The sequence below is a fragment of the Drosophila virilis genome, chromosome 2, assembly GCF_030788295.1.
Source record: "Drosophila virilis strain 15010-1051.87 chromosome 2, Dvir_AGI_RSII-ME, whole genome shotgun sequence".
Taxonomy (NCBI): Eukaryota; Metazoa; Arthropoda; class Insecta; order Diptera; family Drosophilidae; genus Drosophila; species Drosophila virilis.
The window spans coordinates 18,767,116-18,786,785 of record NC_091544.1 but is presented as its reverse complement, the minus strand read 5'-3'; the positions used below and the strand labels follow the sequence as shown (position 1 = coordinate 18,786,785).

General features: G+C 42.1%; 1 protein-coding gene across 1 annotated transcript in view; it reads left to right on the top strand.

Moving 5' to 3' along the window:
- The window catches only part of osy (ABC transporter oskyddad), a 54,908-nt gene extending 37,106 nt beyond the window's left edge, over positions 1 to 17,802 (top strand). Inside the window, exons 6-9 of the mRNA XM_002053376.4 lie at positions 5,454 to 5,881; positions 5,942 to 6,161; positions 10,021 to 10,198; positions 16,674 to 17,802. Coding sequence (XP_002053412.1) covers positions 5,454 to 5,881; positions 5,942 to 6,161; positions 10,021 to 10,198; positions 16,674 to 17,428 — 1,581 coding nt within the window. The 3' untranslated portion in view covers positions 17,429 to 17,802. The remainder of the gene's footprint in view (positions 1 to 5,453; positions 5,882 to 5,941; positions 6,162 to 10,020; positions 10,199 to 16,673) is intronic.
- The last annotated feature ends 1,868 nt before the right edge of the window (positions 17,803 to 19,670 follow it).

The window sequence follows — 19,670 nt, the reverse complement described above, 5'->3', positions numbered from 1 at the left end:
CAATGAACTGTGCGAGCGACTGACAGTTACAGCAAAAATATGAAAAACAGAAAAAAAAAGAGAGAAAAAATGCTTGGAAAATACAGAAATAAAGCGTGACAAAACGCACAAAGCAAACGCCCGTCACAATGGACACTTAGATAGACAGATATATAGATAGACCAACAGATACCCATGCGACACGCACAGGATATGCACACACATAGAGACACAAGCACACGCACGCATATATAAAACAAACAAGTCCTTGCACACAGAAACGCACTTATGCTGGTCAGGTCCGAGCGGAAGCTAAGCTAAAGCCAATTCTGTAGATATATCAGTAGCAAGACCCAAAGATTGATGCTAAAGAAACGACCTTAAAGAGTTGACGATAGTTGGGTCGAAGAAAACAGACAAACAAAACGACACGTGTATACACTATGCTCGGCATATGAAATCGAATGATTGATGGCCAAGCAATTTATAACGTTGCAAAACACGGATTTATTTAGGTCCTTATCAACACTTAATTGCGGCGAACAGATCTACAGACGTGGGCACTGATTTGATTTCCGTTTACATTTTATGGGGCTTGCATGGCTTTTTGATTCGATTTTGGGGATGCTGCATTGCAAAAATTGTAAATTAGTTAAAATTGTACATTTTCACAAGATGGAAAATTAGGGCTTATGTGAATTCGTTTTAACTTTATCCAGCTAAATTCTGTATGTAGTCTTTCCTTTCATATATAGCTGATTTAATAAATCGAATTACTTAACAAGTTGCACAGATGTGCTTAATATTACAGGTAGCATTGAATACATTCAACAGTTAAGCTTTTCATGTTTCGTGAGCTTACTTACTTACTTTAAGTAAATGGCCTTAAAAACTGATGCAAGCTTTTGAATTTTATATATCCTGTACAAAGTTTTACCTTAAAGGATATATATTGAGGAATTGAATTTAAATACATTTCCACAACAACAAAAATTAACTTATGTAAAGCGGCTTATTTGATACATATTCGAGTATTTGTTTCAGAGAGTGCTCTTGAGCTTGTTAGCCAACTACTTTACGGAACCTGCCACACACGCGACAATTGAACCCCTTCTGTTGCCTGCTGGCAACAGCTGTTAGACGCTTGTCGAAACGACAACAGCACCCTCGCTGTGTGTCATTGCGGTAAAGAGTTATGGCCAATAAACAAAATCATTGTGCGCCTTTGTTTGCCACAAGACGTGCTGGTAACCTGAAGCCCAGTCCATAAAATAGGGCCCTAGGTTTACTGTTTAGTTAATCTAACCGCAACGCGTCGCCCTTTGAAATGTGTCTTTAATGGCAATTGTTGTTGGAATCCTAAAAAGAGAAAGAAAAAAAGAAATACAAACTGCCTATGGTGGCAAGCGGCCAGCAACTTTGGTCCGACTTTTGTCTGCCTAGTAACTTTGGTGACAGTGTTTAATTGCTCATATTGAACACGTGTTGTCTCTTCTTTTCACAACAACAACCACAAAGGCGGCAATACCATAGCACGGAGTTCGCCTAGATTGTGCACGCTTGAGTTGACTACTCGTATTATTGCCGGCAGCAAATTGCTTTTTCAGCTTTGTCACTTTTTCGTGCCACGTTTTTACTTTGCCGCAGGTTGCGCAATGCTCAACGTTGGAGCTCAGCTCGAAGGAGTCATCCTGCAGTATCACATATTTTTCGCCAATTCTGCACGTCACTTGGACTTCAGCTGTCGTGCGACTTACTTGTCTAACTGCCCAGTGGAATTTGGTCAGTTTGTGTTTTTTTTTTCGGTTTTTCGGTTTTTTTGTCCTTTTATTGTTGACTCAGCAGAATTGCGTGAGGGCAACATAGGAGCGTATGCATGCACACTAAAACACTCGGTGTGAGTATTTGAACAGTTCGCACACTCCCACTCCTGCTAACCCACACACACACATACACACGCACACACATAGACCTACTAGACTGAGCTCCTGTTCGTGCTGATTGAGTGAAACATATTTATTGACACTTACCTAGGCACGAGGTTTGGTCCGCCCATTCTTTTTCGGATTTCATGTGCATTGCTTTCGCCAATTTGGCATTTAAAATTTATTATTATTGCATGTCGTGCATTTTATTGGCTGTAAATGCATTACCCCAACAAATTTATGTGCAATTGCCGCTGGCTGAATTTATGAAAAATAATTTGAACTTCGATGTGCTGTAAAACTTTAAGCGATATCATTAAAATTTGTGTTGTATCAAGTTTAAAGCTAAGCTATTAACATTGGCTATTAGATAAAAGTTGTAATAATTTTGTTTATTGAAATTTTATGAGGCTTATGAATTGGCAGTCAGATCGCCTTTATATGGTGCTTACTGACTACCCTTTGATTGGGACTAAAAGTAAAATACTCTTAAAATGTGATGTGTATTAATTAATGAAATTTGCAAATAGAGCAAATTAATTTGGCAATAAAACAATAAATACGGTAGCACAAACATAAATCCATATATAGACTTATTAAAATTCGGATATGTACTTGTTTATTATACACCATTATACTGTACCTTCATGTGCACTCTGTTATATCACAGTAAACATTTTTGGCCAAGTCGAAAGGGTAATATTGGCAAAAGTATAATTGGCTTACGCTGCGTAAAAATATTTTTATATGTACTTTTGTAAATAAAAAATTTCCGTTTGACTGTTTCACTTGCAACAATAATAATATGGCGACTGCCATGTTGCTTTTAATTGTCAATCAATATGATTGCAATAATTACTCAGCTTCTCATATGAACATACGCGTAGACAAGCAAACCATTTGGCAGGCTTATTTTTTTTTTAATTTTTCAACATCAGCAATTATTCAACTGTCCATTTGCATTTTTGTGCTGGCTTCAAAAAACAATTCCATATTTTTCTTTTTATACATATTTTTTTTTCTGAATTTAAAAGCAACATGCGGAAAATTACGCCACAAAAGAGAAATGCAACACAGAAGAGACAGCATAAACTATTAAAGATACTAGACAAAAAAAATATAACAAGCAAAAATTCAGAAACAGAAACTGAAACGCCAACTGCCAACTGCCAACTGCTCTGAGCTCTGAGTGTCGCTGCAGGGGTGCTGAGAAGGGATGCGACGGGGGGTTGTGAAGTAGTCGCAACAATATATCCATCAAATAATGTTACGGTCCCTGATTTCATTTATTAGAGCAGAAAGTGCTGCACATACAACTGGGTAATAGCAAAGGGCCACCGCCGCCCTAGCGACATATCAACTGCGCGGAATATGCGGCGTATACGCGATTTCCTACTACTCTCGGTCTTTGTGTTGGTCAAAAAATTCCCATGACACAAGCCAACGTTCACATCATATTTAGGTAGCAATGTCTAAAGAGGGCCAAAAAGAAACGCATCACTTTGACAGACAGCGGAACGTAAACACTGTTGCCGCCAAGCTACAATTTTAGTTGCAAGCCATTTAGTCTTGAGTTGGGTGTTAGATTGGGTCTGGTTAATAATGCCACAAATTGCAGGCGTTGATGTTCTGCCATAATATGCTGCCAGCCTTTGATGTGGGTCTTTCGTCAGATATGTATGTACGAAGATGTTTCCACATCCGGCGACGCTAGGAGCAGGAAGTGCTTAAATGCGTACACACAAATTGAGGCATGAAGTAGCAGAGAGAGAGAGAGAGAGCAGTTTAATCAAGGAAATACAAATGCTCGAACTATTTGTAACCATTCAACAGCAAAGGGAAAAGAAATGATGAGGCTCGCAAAACTAATTGCTTGTACTGATAAATTTTAAAGAGAGAAAGTCAAATTAAAAAAAATAGACAGCTAAACAAATTCCCATACAAGCGAGAATCAATATTAAAATTGGTATTTTTTTTATTATATATATTTATTAAACAAATTTTTGTTTGCTAAAAAAAAGAGAGAGAACAGATTTAAATGTTGCTTGATAAAATCCACAATGAATTTTAAAGTTAACAACTTAAAGTTCATCTTCTTTCCATGTGCATGCATATAGCTCTACGCCTTTCCTGCAATTTCGAACAATGCCCTTGGTACTGCCCTTCTCGTATATCATTTTTCAATTTCCGGCTTTATACACGAAAAAAATTCAAGAAAAATGGTTATATTCATGATACAGAAGATTAAATACACTTGCAGGCATATAAAGTACCTTGCATCTAAGTTGGGTGGATATTTTACCATATTCAGAACAGTATTTAAACTAGTCGCTAATGTTATGAACGCAATTAAATAGATATGTAAGCTTGGTGCCAAAAGTTGTTAAAGGCCCACTTTTTTTAAAGCTGATATGTTCAATAGCATATACAATTTTTTATTTTCATTTAAATATTTCTATCCAATTTAAGAGCTAATTTTCCAAAAACCGTCCATTATATATGAATTCTTTATTGGTACATCAATACCTACATATGTATGCGTTTCACATTTCGTGGCATTCTTTTAAGAACAGCTGCCAGAGCATAAAATATAAAAGGAATTATTTATGGCATTTGGAGTTTGGGACAATATTAAATGCTGATCACATCGAGGGCCATGAAAGTGCAATTGGCTGACCGTACGTCAGGAAGGTTCTGCCTTAGCCGTGCAGTGGCAATCAATTAGGAAGTTAATAGGTCGCTCTATCGACGCATTACCAAATGGAACAGCCAATGGACACGCCTGAGGAAACAACCGATTTCCGGTAGACCGAAGACAGAATTAAATCAAGCAGCAAAACTTTTCTAACTAACTAGAGCTCGTGCGTGTTTGTGGATGTGGGTGTAAGTGAATTTGCTTGTGTCCATAGCATATTTTGCAGCGAATTTCCAAGTGAAGGCACATTACAGACAGGGCAGCAGTAGGAACTAGCGCTGTATTCACTCATGTGCATGCCTAATGAAGCTATCCAGAGCACTGGAATTGATGAGCGAGCAGTTGGCTATGAAGATGTTGGCCAAGTTTCGCAGAGCCGCTAAAGTTTGCCGGCCAAAGCCAGGCAGTCAATCTGCAGAGCGATGCTGGAGTGGCAGGAACAATGTCCCGAACTTGCCTTAAATGTTGCCCGGTATGCCAAGTCATGTGCGGCACAGAAATCAATTAACTCAATTTCCGCACGTTGTGACAAAGCGGCCGTTGGATTAGCTGCCTGTTGCAAGGGGGCGTGGCTCAAGGACAGTCAATAAAACTTTTCAACAGCAACAACAGGATGTGCATAATTCTGTCATTGTGCAAAGACAAAGAAACTTTCGCTCAAACAAGCCAGGAATAGACTACCTTAACCTGAATCGTGCATGGGAAGGTATTGGGGAACAGGAAGGGTGCTGGGGTTTGTGGGTACGCAAGTACACGAACGAGTCGCTGTCAAAGTCAAAAGTTTAATTGACTTGGCGACACTTTTGTCTCTAACTCGAAACAATTTTCTATAAAAAAATGTGTTGTCTTTACAGATTGGATTGCTGCGCGGCGGTAAAATGCTGGCTGAGGAGTCACCAGACTTTTTGCGCCAACAATATAATGCCGAATCGCTGGAAGAAGTATTCCTTAAGCTCTCAGTGATGCAGAACATGGGCAAGCGTCGGCGGTCCTCTATTGCACAGGAAATTGTGGAGCAGGTGACAGTGCCAGCCATATCGAATCCAGCGCTGGACATGTCCGATGAACAGCATGCCGCCGAGATCTCTGGCGAGTTCGGTGATAATATATCTATGTCTTCGGCGGTGCGTGATCCCATTAGCAGCACAGCGCCGGCTGCACCACCGCTGCCACCTGCGCAGGAGATGCCGACATCCTTCTGGTACAACCTGCATGTGATGCAATCGCATCACTTGCATGCGCTCATCTGGAAAAACTTTCTCTGGATGATGCGCAATGTGGGGTGAGTAAATGGCTAGCAAATTAACATAGCCAACTGTCTAAATAACTGTGGTTCATCTAGGATAATGCTGTTCATAGTGGGTCTGCCGGTGGTGCAGATATTACTTTTCTGCTACGCGATTGGCCATGATCCGACTGGCCTTAAATTGGCCGTGGCAAATCACGAGATGTCCGAGGAAATGATTGTGCAACAATTCTGTCCAGTGCACACCGGATGCAATCAGACGATGCTCAGCTGCCGTTATCTCGATATGCTGGTCAAGAACAAGAGCATGGTTGTGGTGAGTACATGCAATGCAAATTACCTTGGGGCATAAAGGGGGCTTACGCTGTCATTGGCTTTTGCTCAAATTCTGCAATAGAAGCCGGGCTATAAGTACAATAACCACTCTAGTAACTATTGTTGTTGTTGCCGTTGCCGTTGCCGTTGCTGTTGCTTATTGAAGGACGTTGAGACGATGGTTCGACCCTGCCGGCCATTCGTGTAATTTATTTCAATTTGTGTGGACAGCAAAGCTGGTCAGCCACCGTGTGCATGCTCCTCAATCTACTGCACACAACGTTTGGCCCCCTCGTCTTGCTCCCCTGCTCCATTCTGCCGCACTCCTAAATCAAGTGCCTGGATCCCAGACCCAGAGCGATTCCCCCTTGGAGTTGGCACCATCTTGGCTGCTGCTGTTGTTGCTGTTGCCTTTGGTGTTGGCGCACACAAATTACAGCTGCTTATCTTTGGCAACAGCACCAACAGTGTGGCAGTAAGGCAGTCGGGCGGCTGGGCAGCTGGGCAGTTGCAGGCCGGTCGAGATCATCAATAAATTTACTGGCTGTGGGGCAAAAATAGTAGTTGAAATCCAGCCCCAGTGCAGAAGACCTGCCCCTCATAGCAATTTATTGCAAATTACGCTTCAAAAACAATGCCTTCTTTTTGGCTAATTTGTGCACAACTGTAAGCTGGTCCTCTAAGCAAGTCTAAGCTACAAAAATTCTCTCCCAAGCACACAATCTGTTAATCATGGCTTATTAATGAAGAGTATTGAAAGAAAACGAGAGAAAGAGAGTTAGAAAAATAAGTCTTGTTATTTGTGTGCATATGTTTTAGATATTATTAAAATTTGTTGACAATCAGCGCCTCTCTGGAAGATTCTCACAAGCTTAAATTCGACTGTGAATACTTCAAATTATATTTCATTTAAGTATCCATATAGCATGTGTACATCTTAAAATGGTTTTTAATTAAAGGCCAAATATCTGACAGCTGACCAAATCAATCAAGATTGAAAAATGTTTTTCTGTGACATCAAAGCTAACCTATGCCGTAAAATAAAAACAACGAAAGAGCGCATGACCTTTTTCAGCAGACGCCACAAATTGTGGCTCTTTTAAAAACAATATAATAACAATAACAGTAACAATAAAACTGCAAAACGGAAACAACAACAATCCGTACGCTTCAACTGCCTATTTGCAAAGTCTGACCCGAGGCAAAAACTTTTATTTAGCCTCGAATATTGAAAAGCAGCTCGGTCAACCGCCGTCCCTCCCTTATCACTCTTAATTTGCGCAAATTTCAACTTAGATAAAAAATATATAAAAAACAAAAAATAAAATACAAGCCAAGCGTATCTTTAAGCCGCATCTGCCGCTAGTCCTTAAATGTGCTGCGCCTTTTAATTTTGTTGTTGTCTGTATTTTGTTCGTTGTGTCTCCCGCACCTTGTTGAGAAACCCAAAAGTTAATTTAGCTCAATGAACAGCATATCCAGTAGCCATCAGCACGTGGCCAGCAGCAGCAATGGCAACAACAACAATAAGCGGAACAATAGCAACGTAATGTTCTGTGCTCGCCCCCCGGATACCCTAAGGAGGGTCTTTGGCATTCGAAATTTAAATTTTTGCTGCCTCAACTGATGGCCTTCAAGCGCTACGCTTATTGACAGCATTTCAATAGCTTACTACTGTTTTTTTGTAAGCTGCCACAAGCAACGACAGCAGCAGCTCCTATATGCTCCAGCTTAAAAAAAATGGATATATATAATAATAATTTCGTTTTATATCTTTTCAAAGTAGACTTTTGCTTTGTGGTTTTTTCTACATCAAACACATTCTAGCTTGACCCCCTTATCTAAGTGCTATAAAAATTGGTTTTTAATTCTTTTTTTGGCGACCCTTTTAGACGCAGCCCGGAAGGCTAGCCAAGTAAAAGGCAACCCCTTTGCTCCCGTTAGCGCTTTTGGCTTTTAAATTATGCCGAAAATTGCACAACGTATTGTGGGCGGGGCCCAAATTGTTGTTGCTGCCGTGGCTTTTAATTAAAAGTTCATTAGGCGTGACAACGCTGCTCATTAGGCGCCTTTTGCTGCTAGCGGTAACTAAGAGGCGGGGCTAAGTGCAGTCAGTTTATTGTGTTGCACTTGATTAGCGACAAGCTTTAACTTAAAGAATACCTCCTCAGTGGTTTCATTTTATGGGCAAAAAACTTGCGGCTGGAAGTGAAAACAAAAATTGCGCAGCTACGCGCCAAAGTTTCACCTGTTTTCTGTCTCCAGCTCATTTGCGTAGAGCTACAACTTGCTCTAGATTGTAACACTCTATAAGCCGTTGCTGGCCCTCCCATAACCCCTCTTGTTTACCGTCCAAGTTGACTTCATTTGCGCATAGTTTGTGGCTCAAGTTTGTCATAAACAATGTTGAACTTAGCTAAAGCACAAAAGTTATCAAAGCAGCTGAATTGATTGCCATTTGTTGCCGCAACTCTGAGCAATGTGATTGAATTGGTTGTGAGTAAATTAAATGGCATTACATATTTTTATTTATGTTTTTTATAAATATTTAATCAATCAGATCTTGTTCAGTAAGCCTTTTGGCAACAACGTAAGCAACAAAGTAGCTGTCGATGGGACAACAATAGCTTGATAACAAACATTGTCTTGATATATATTGATATCTGTTGTTATTACGACTGCGTAACTCTTTCAAATATTTTAACTTTCGCTAATCATAACCATAATGTTATAAATAAGTTCAATTGACAGCGTATTCTTACGCCGTAAAAAAACATTTTCTCGGCATGTGCGTATATGTGTATGTTCGTGTGAATGTCTTCATTTGTCCAAGCATTAATGGGGCAATTTCGTAAATTTCACGCCTGTTGTTCTGGATTTTCTTCGGTTTAAATATCCGCACGAGGAAGCCACAAAATTGCTGAAGCTTAGCCCAAATACAAATGCCAATACATGTGCCACAAGTCAGAGTGGATGTTGTTGCTGTTGTCTGTGGATTATTGTATGTACATAAGTGGCTGCCAAAACTTTAGGCAAAGTTCTGGCCAAAAAGTTGTTTGAACAAACTTAATCAATGTATGAGCACTTACAAGCAGTGGCTTACGCCCAAAGGATATGCGGGGCACCAATTTCTGAAGCGGCATTACTCTGAGCTTACACTTCATTATTTATTTGCCTATAACGCAAAAGCTAAAATGCAGAACTGACAAAAAAAAAAAAATCGGAGCAATGAAATTGTGAAAGATAACATAAACATATTGTTGACAACGGCAACAATAACGTTGGCGTGCAAAAACCAAAAGGCGCAACGCACAAAAGTAGGCAACGCATATTGTTTTGCGGCGCTGCCTTAAGGATACTCCCTTTTTTTCGTTACTGTTGTTGTTGTTATTGTTGTTGCTGTTTACAGAATTTATCGCTTGACGCAAAGTACGCACATTAATTACGCGGAGTTACTTTTATTGTGCTGCTACAACGCCGCCCAGCATGCAACAAACAATGCGACAGGAAATGATGCGAGATACCGTTACACTACAAGTTACGTTTACAACAGTTACACCGTCTACCATAACAAAGGAACAGCCACGAAGCTTTAGACACATTAAGGAAGCTCCAATAGTCCTACGCGCGCCCTGACACCCTGACGTTTTTAATTGCACAACAACAACAAAGAAAGACGCCTAGTCATGCCGCTGCTCTACACTCACCCACATGTACCAAGAAGTAGTTATAGGGTTTTATATGCCCCCTTTTGGCTAGACAGTTGTATTGAGTTCTTAGGCTAATTGAATGAACATTTGATTGACAGTTGGTGTTTGAATGCACTGACTTAATTTCCCATTTCTTTCTTTTTTGCACAGAAATTCGTGAATGACGATGAAGCCGCCTACGAGCAGGTACGTCGCGGATACGCCTGGGCCGCCCTTGTCATACAGCCCAACTATACGAATGCCCTAGTCGAACGAGTCGAGGATGGCCGCTATGCAGAGGATAGCACCGTAGAGGCATCTGATTTAGGCGTGCGCATGGATTGGTCGAGTAAGAATATTAATTGAATTTTATATTTTTGAGTATACTGAATAGCTGTTTCTATACCCTGAACCCATTAAAAATGGGTATAAGGGTATATTGTGTTTGTGCAAAATCCAAATGTATGTAACAGGCAGAAGGAAGCATCTTCGACCCCATAAAGTATATATATTCTTGATCAGCATCAATGGCCGAGTCGTATGTATGAACGCAAGGATCTCAGAACATATAAGAGCTATAGACTTGACGTTCCAAAACGACATAACTCCGCGCGGAGATATGACGTTCCTAAACGACAAAACTCCGCGCGCAGATAGAACGTTCCAAAACGACATAACTCCGCGCGGATATGATATGACCTTCCAAATCATCACGATTTTTTTCAAAATCTAGGTCGGTGCGAAAATCGAATCTTTTCCGATGATTTTTTTTTAATATCTCGGCTAATAGCTGTCTCCGCGCGGAGATTTGACGTTCCAAAACGACATAACTCCGCGCGGAGATATGACGTTCCTAAACGACAAAACTCCGCGCGGAGATATGACGTTCCAAAACGACATAACTCCGCGCGGAGATAGAACGTTCCAAAACGACATAACTCCGCGCGGATATGATATGACCTTCCAAATCATCACGATTTTTTTCAAAATCTAGGTCGGTGCGAAAATCGAATCTTTTCCGATGATTTTTTTTTAATATCTCGGCTAATAGCTGTCTCCGCGCGGAGATTTGACGTTCCAAAACGACATAACTCCGGGCGGAGATATGACGTTTCAAAACGACATAACTCCGCGGGGAGATATGACGTTTCAAAACGACATAACTCCGCGAAGAGATATGACGTTCCAAAACGACATAACTCCGCACGGAGATATGACGATCCAAAACGACATAACTCCGCGCGGAGATATGACGTTCCAAAATGACATAACTCCGGGCGGAGATATGACGTTTCAAAACGACATAACTCCGCACGGAGATATGACGTTCCAAAACGACATAACTCCGCGGGGAGATATGACGTTCCAAAACGACATAACTCCGCGCGGATATGATATGACCTTCCAAATCATCACGATTTTTTTCAAAATCTTGGTCGGTGCGAAAATCGAATCTTTTCCGAATATTTTTTTTTAATATCTCGGCTAATAGCTGTCTCCGCGCGGAAATTTGACGTTCCAAAACGACATAACTCCGGGCGGAGATATGACGTTTCAAAACGACATAACTCCGCGGGGAGATATGACGTTTCAAAACGACATAACTCCGCGGGGAGATATGACGTTTCAAAACGACATAACTCCGCGGGGAGATATGACGTTTCAAAACGACATAACTCCGCGGGGAGATATGACGTTTCAAAACGACATAACTCCGCGAGGAGATATGACGTTCCAAAACGACATAACTCCGCGCGGAGATATGACGTTCCTAAACGACATAACTCCGCGCGGATATGATATGACCTTCCAAATCATCACGATTTTTTTCAAAATCTAGGTCGGTGCGAAAATCGAATCTTTTCCGATGATTTTTTTTTTAAATCTCGGCTAATAGCTGTCTCCGCGCGGAGATTTGACGTTCCAAAACGACATAACTCCGGGCGGAGCTATGACGTTTCAAAACGACATAACTCCGCGGGGAGATATGACGTTCCAAAACGACATAACTCCGGGTGGAGATATGACGTTTCAAAACGACATAACTCCGCGGGTAGATATGACGTTTCAAAACGACATAACTCCGGGCGGAGATATGACGTTTCAAAACGACATAACTCCGCGGGGAGATATGACGTTTCAAAACGACATAACTCCGCGGGGAGATATGACGTTCCAAAACGACATAACTCCGCACGGAGATATGACGTTCCAAAACGACATAACTCCGCGCGGAGATATGACGTTCCATAACGACATAACTCCGGGCGGAGAAATGACGTTGCCAAACGACATAACTCCGCGCGGAGATATGACGTTCCAAAACGACATAACTCCGCGCGGAGATATGACGTTCCAAAACGACATAACTCCGGGTGGAGATATGACGTTTCAAAACGACATAACTCCGCGCGAAGATATGACGTTTCAAAACGACATAACTCCGCGGGGAGATATGACGTTCCAAAACGACATAACTCCGCGCGGATATGATATGACCTTCCAAATCATCACGATTTTTTTCAAAATCTTGGTAGGTGCGAAAATCGAATCTTTTCCGAATATTTTGTTTTAATATCTCGGCTAATAGCTGTCTCCGCGCGGAGATTTGACGTTCCAAAACGACATAACTCCAGGCGGAGATATGACGTTTCAAAACGACATAACTCCGCGGGGGGATATGACGTTTCAAAACGACATAACTCCGCGGGGAGATATGACGTTTCAAAACGACATAACTCCGCGGGGAGATATGACGTTTCAAAACGACATAACTCCGCGAGGAGATATGACGTTCCAAAACGACATAACTCCGCACGGAGATATGACGTTCCAAAACGACATAACTCCGCGCGGAGATATGACGTTCCAAAATGACATAACTCCGGGCGGAGATATGACGTTTCAAAACGACATAACTCCGCACGGAGATATGACGTTCCAAAACGACTTAACTCCGCACGGAGATATCGTTCCAAAACGACATAGCTCCGCGGGGAGATATCACGTTTCAAAACGACATAACTCCGCGCGGAGATATGACGTTTCAAAACGACATAACTCCGCGGGGAGATATGACGTTTCAAAACGACATTACTCCGCGGGGAGATATGACGTTTCAAAACGACATAACACCGCGGGGAGATATGACGTTTCAAAACGACATAACTCCGCGGGGAGATAGAACGTTCCAAAACGACATAACTCCGCGCGGATATGATATGACCTTCCAAATCATCACGATTTTTTTTGAAAATCTAGGTCGGTGCGAAAATCGAATCTTTTCCGATGATTTTTTTTAATATCTCGGCTAATAGCTGTCTCCGCGCGGAGATTTGACGTTCCAAAACGACATAACTCCGGGCGGAGATATGACGTTCCAAAACGACATAACTCCGCGGGGAGATATGACGTTCCAAAACGACATAACTCCGCGGGGAGATATGACGTTTCAAAACGACATAACTCCGCACGGAGATATGACGTTTCAAAACGACATAACTCCGCGGGGAGATATGACGTTTCAAAACGACATAACTCCGCACGGAGATATGACGTTCCAAAACGACATAACTCCGCGGGGAGATATGACGTTCCAAAACGACATAACTCCGCGCGGATATGCTATGACCTTCCAAATCATCACGATTTTTTTCAAAATCTAGGTCGATGCGAAAATCGAATCTTTTCCGATGATTTTTTTTTAATATCTCGGTTAATAGCTGTCTCCGCGCGGAGATTTGACGTTCCAAAACGACATAACTCCGGGCGGAGATATGACGTTTCAAAACGACATAACTCCGCGGGGAGATATGACGTTTCAAAACGACATAACTCCGCGGGGAGATATGACGTTCCAAAACGACATAACTCCGCGCGGAGATATGACGTTCCAAAACGACATAACTCCGGGTGGAGATATGACGTTTCAAAACGACATAACTCCGGGCGGAGATATGACGTTCCAAAACGACATAACTCCGCGGGGAGATATGACGTTCCAAAACGACATAACTCCGCGCGGAGATATGACGTTCCAAAACGACATAACTCCGGGTGGAGATATGACGTTTCAAAACGACATAGCTCCGGGTGGAGATATGACGTTTCAAAACGACATAACTCCGCGCGAAGATATGACGTTTCAAAACGACATAACTCCGCGGGGAGATATGACGTTTCAAAACGACATAACTCCGCGGGGAGATATGACGTTTCAAAACGACATAACACCGCGGGGAGATATGACGTTTCAAAACGATATAACTCCGGGCGGAGATATGACGTTTCAAAACGACATAACTCCGCGGGGAGATATGACGTTTCAAAACGACATAACTCCGGGCGGAGATATGACGTTCCAAAACGACATAACTCCGCGGGGAGATATGACGTTCCAAAACGACATAACTCCGGGCGGAGATATGACGTTCCAAAACGACATAACTCCGCGGGGAGATATGACGTTCCAAAACGACATAACTCCGCGCGGAGATATGACGTTTCAAAACGACATAACTCCGCGCGAAGATATGACGTTTCAAAACGATATAACACCGCGGGGAGATATGACGTTTCAAAACGATATAACTCCGGGCGGAGATATGACGTTTCAAAACGACATAACTCCGCGGGGAGATATGACGTTTCAAAACGACATAACTACGCGGGGAGATATGACGTTTCAAAACGACATAACTCCGCACGGAGATATGACGTTCCAAATCATCACGATTTTTTTCAAAATCTAGGTCGGTGCGAAAATCGAATCTTTTCCGATGATTTTTTTTTAATATCTCGGCTAATAGCTGTCTCCGCGCGGAGATTTGACGTTCCAAAACGACATAACTCCGGGCGGAGATATGACGTTTCAAAACGACATAACTCCGCGGGGAGATATGACGTTTCAAAACGACATAACTCCGCGGGGAGATATGACGTTCCAAAACGACATAACTCCGCGCGGAGATATGACGTTCCAAAACGACATAACTCCGGGTGTAGATATGACGTTTCAAAACGACATAACTCCGCGCGAAGATATGACGTTTCAAAACGACATAACTCAGCGGGGAGATATGACGTTCCAAAACGACATAACTCCGCGCGGATATGATATGACCTTCCAAATCATCACGATTTTTTTCAAAATCTAGGTCGGTGCGAAAATCGAATCTTTTCCGAATATTTTTTTTTTAATATCTCGGCTAATAGCTGTCTCCGCGCGGAGATTTGACGTTCCAAAACGACATAACTCCGGGCGGAGATATGACGTTTCAAAACGACATAACTCCGCGGGGAGATATGACGTTTCAAAACGACATAACTCTGCGGGGAGATATGACGTCATAACTCCGCGAGGAGATATGACGTTCCAAAACGACATAACTCCGGGCGGAGATATGACGTTCCAAAACGACATAACTCCGCGCGGAGATATGACGTTCCAAAACGACATAGCCAAGGGCGGAGATATGACGTTTCAAAACGACATAACTCCGCACGGAGATATGACGTTCCAAAACGACTTAACTCCGCACGGAGATATGACGTTCCAAAACGACATAGCTCCGCGGGGAGATATCACGTTCCAAAACGACATAACTCCGCGCGGAGATATGACGTTTCAAAACGACATAACTCCGCGGGGAGATATGATGTTTCAAAACGACATAACTCCGCGGGGAGATATGACGTTTCAAAACGACATAACTCCGCGGGGATATATGACGTTTCAAAACGACATAACTCCGCGCGGAGATATGACGTTCCAAAACGACATAACTCCGCGCGGATATGATATGACCTTCCAAATCATCACGATTTTTTTTGAAAATCTAGGTCGGTGCGAAAATCGAATCTTTTCCGATGATTTTTTTTAATATCTCGGCTAATAGCTGTCTCCGCGCGGAGATATGACGTTCCAAAACGACATAACTCCGCGCGGATATGCTATGACGATTTTTTTCAAAATCTAGGTCGGTGCGAAAATCGAATCTTTTCCGATGATTTTTTTTTAATATTTCGGTTAATAGCTGTCTTCGCGCGGAGATTTGACGTTCCAAAACGACATAACTCCGGGCGGAGAATTAATCCTATACTAGGAACCGTGAGATTAAGCCATCGCGGCAGGTACGCACGATAAGCCCACTGACTTTCATGTCCGTTCGTCCGTCCGTCCGTCCGTATGAATAACGCAAGGATCTCAGAACATATAAGAGCTATAGACTTGAAATTTTAGATGTAGGTGCTCCTAGTGCCTGCGCAGATCGAGTTTGTTCCCGATAATCGATAACTAACTCCGTTTCCAAGCAATCGATAACAATCGATATCGATATCCTATTTTTTTGGCAATTTTGGTAAATAATAAGAGCTAGAGTCCTCAAACTTGACATATAGCTTCTAAAATAGAATATATACATATATGCATTTGATGTTGGAAAAAGAGGGTTCAGGGTATCCCCTAGTCGGGAGCTCCCGACTAGAACCCCTTACTTGTTTTAATTGCTATTATATGCAATAAGCCATTTTAGTAGTTTTATTAATAACGAAATAATATGGGCGTCAATGTGCAATTTGCCCAATGAGATGGGCTATATGAACAAAAGAATATCAACATATATATATATATTACATAGCTGCAATAGGCACGGCCGGTCAAAAATCAAGTGCTCATATGAAAAACATGTTTATTTTTAAAGATTCTGCATCAAATTCAGCTGTTATCTTTTGATTATCAGACTAATATGTCTATTCATATCTATGATATATGTATATCTGTCTACTTTAAATAACATTCCTGGTCTTAATCTTTTCATCAACAGATCAACAGATTTCTACACTACTTTATCGCGACCTGCAGTACACTTTCTTTAGCTTTGTGGAGAACTTGCTGAGCGATTGCAATGTGAATCCCAAGCTGGGGCGCGTGCCCGTGGATTTCGCGCAGCCCATCTATGGCTATAGGAATCCGAATTTCACAGACTTTGCGGCACCCGGCGTCATACTGACCATTATCTTTTTTCTGTCGGTGGCCATTACGTCGGGCGCAATGCTGATTGAACGCAATGAAGGCATGCTTGAGCGTTGCCTGGTGGCAGGAATAACAGGACCAGAAATATTGCTCTCGCAGGTCGTCACACAGTTCACGGTGATGCTCAGTCAGACGGTGTTCGTGCTCATTGTTAGCTTCTACTTCTTTGAGCTGACTCTGGTGGGTGACATCTGGCTGGTGGTCGCGCTGTGCATACTCAACGGACTCTGTGGCATGACCTTTGGCTTTGTCATCTCTTGCGCTGTGGATACGGAGCGGACGGCGACATATGTAGCCATGGGCTCGTTCCTGCCCATTGTGATGCTGTGCGGTATTATTTGGCCCATCGAGGGCATGTTTCCGCTGCTGCAGTTTATCACCGCCTTCCTGCCACTGACCAAGCCTACAGAATCAATGCGCTCTATACTGCAACGCGGCTGGGGCATGGACAATCCAACTGTCTACAATGGTTTTATTTCCATCTCAGCGTGGGTGCTCGTCTTTCTGGTGCTCACCATTCTGCTACTGAAGTTTAAAAAGGGCTAGGACGAGAACAGCGCCAATAGTTATTGCCTATGATTTTATTAGGTTGTAAGGGTAGTCCTTAGTTTTCTATAAGCCTAGCGAGTGTATGTCTCTTGTACAATGTGTTAGTCAACCCAATTATTTGATACAACTCTCTATATTTAAGGTTCCGGATGTCACATGTTCATGGAATAATTGTGCCTTTTATTTTTAAGGTTTCATATCAGCTATCACCTCTCACCTACATTTTCTCATGCTCATTCACGTTACACCTTTTTCGGTATAAATACAAAAATCAATGTTAAATTCAATAACACAAAGCGTTAAGCATTTTATCCTTGTTTAAAGAAACAGAAAACCCAAGAAAAAATGAATAAAATGTGAATGCAATATAAGAGGATTTTATGTTTAATTATTTGGGATTATCTATATTGGGTATGCTGAAAACAAAAATTAAAAAAAATTTAAACTTATATTAAACAATATTAGTGCGAACAAAAGGAGCTCTTAAAATTCGGAAATAAACTTTAACTCGGTTTTAGCATTGGACCTCATTCAACTTTTTATGGGTCACAGTAACTATTCCAAGAGACATTTGCTTAACTTTATTTCGAGGACATCCATGTAAGCAGTTTCCACGTAGTATTAAATTTGAAAAAATAATTGAAGGTTAAGCTTTATTGGATAAGTTTCATGCTTATATTAGCAATAATTTGTTTTGCTTTGCAAAAATTGATGCACTTAACTTTAATAATATTTAAGCCCCAAAGTGAACTTTCAAATGCAGATCCGAATGCTCTTCATTATAAGCCAAATTAAGGCACTTTCGACCCTTTCAATCAGTCTTTGATTTAGCCAATATTTATTTACCGAGAGTAGCTGCAATCAAAGGTTGGCCCCAAACACCTATCTATCAGTTTGAGTGCTGGTCAAAATTTTTAACCCCTTTGCAGCTGCTTCTTTAACATGCGCATTATTTGTTGGTGCAACGCCCCCGATCAAGGTGGGGCAGCTGAGCTTGTCCAGCAGCTCGTTTTCGACACATTTCACATTTTGCGGCAAAATCAATTAAACCGGAAATGCATGTAGCAAGTGCCGGGGTGAGTAACGTGGCCGTGCCACACGTGCAGTTTCCGTTTGGCACAAGAAATCAACTTAACAAGCGGACAAAGTGACAGGACAGCCAAAAGGATGGGGATTTCAGCTTTTGTTTCTGCTCCTGCGGTGACCCGGCTCGGGGGACAGGAATTGCGAAAAGCAACGGGCAGACACTATACACACACACGCACACAGTAGGGTGTTTTATATGCATATGTAGGTCAGTACCACAAGAGGGCGTGTAACTGTGGACTTGGCAGACCATATCTGAAATTTGCAACGTGCTCCACATGTCGTCCGTTTCCGTGACTAGGACTAGCTGAGGACTAGGACCAACCTTCGACTGGGCGTAGCACTGCGATTGCCACTGCATTGATGTTCATGTCCTTTATCCATCTTCATTGTCCCTACGCCTGCAGCTTCCATCTTCCATCAGCTCAATGAGTTGCTGTCGCAAATCAGTCAGGCAATGCGCAGGCGACGCCTTGTCCTGCCTGACCCCTACAACTCATCTTAAGCCCTGAGCGTGTGTATTTAGAATTAGATATCCGTCAGCGAACGATAACGATGAACGGAAGTATTTGCTATTATTTTTCACATTCGATGGGAAATGATTTTGGGTTGTTGTTGTGGTTTGGGTGCCATCATTGATTACTTGAGTGTAGCTGACGGCTGCACTCGAGCACATAAATTGGAAAGTTGAGAGCTGCTGGAAAAACTCATTTTCATTTTCATTCTCATTCTCATGTTCATGTTGCCAGCACAGGCAGCTTGCGCTGCTTTCCACATAATTGAAAGTTCAAACTTTTCGACTTGCCGCTGAATTAATTTCTCAACTTCATAATTTCACGTGCTCCATGAAGCCTTAATAATATCCATACAGACGGACCGACCATCAGACATCCAATAGTTATTCAGCCAGTCAGCCAGATGTCTACAATGGCTCTTTGTTTGTGGCTGCTCCTTTTGCTGCACTCGCAATCGCGCTGGGCTGCTCCTTTAGATCCTTTGGCCCTTCTACGTCGTGAAGTGTTGCTGCTCCGCCAGCTCGATGGCGTCTTAATTAATTGCTCAATTAATTTAATGTTCAGCCAGCATCTGCCACCTCACCCTAGCCCACTCCCCAGGCACTTGTTCAGCATGCCAGCCATTTGCTTCGCTGCTC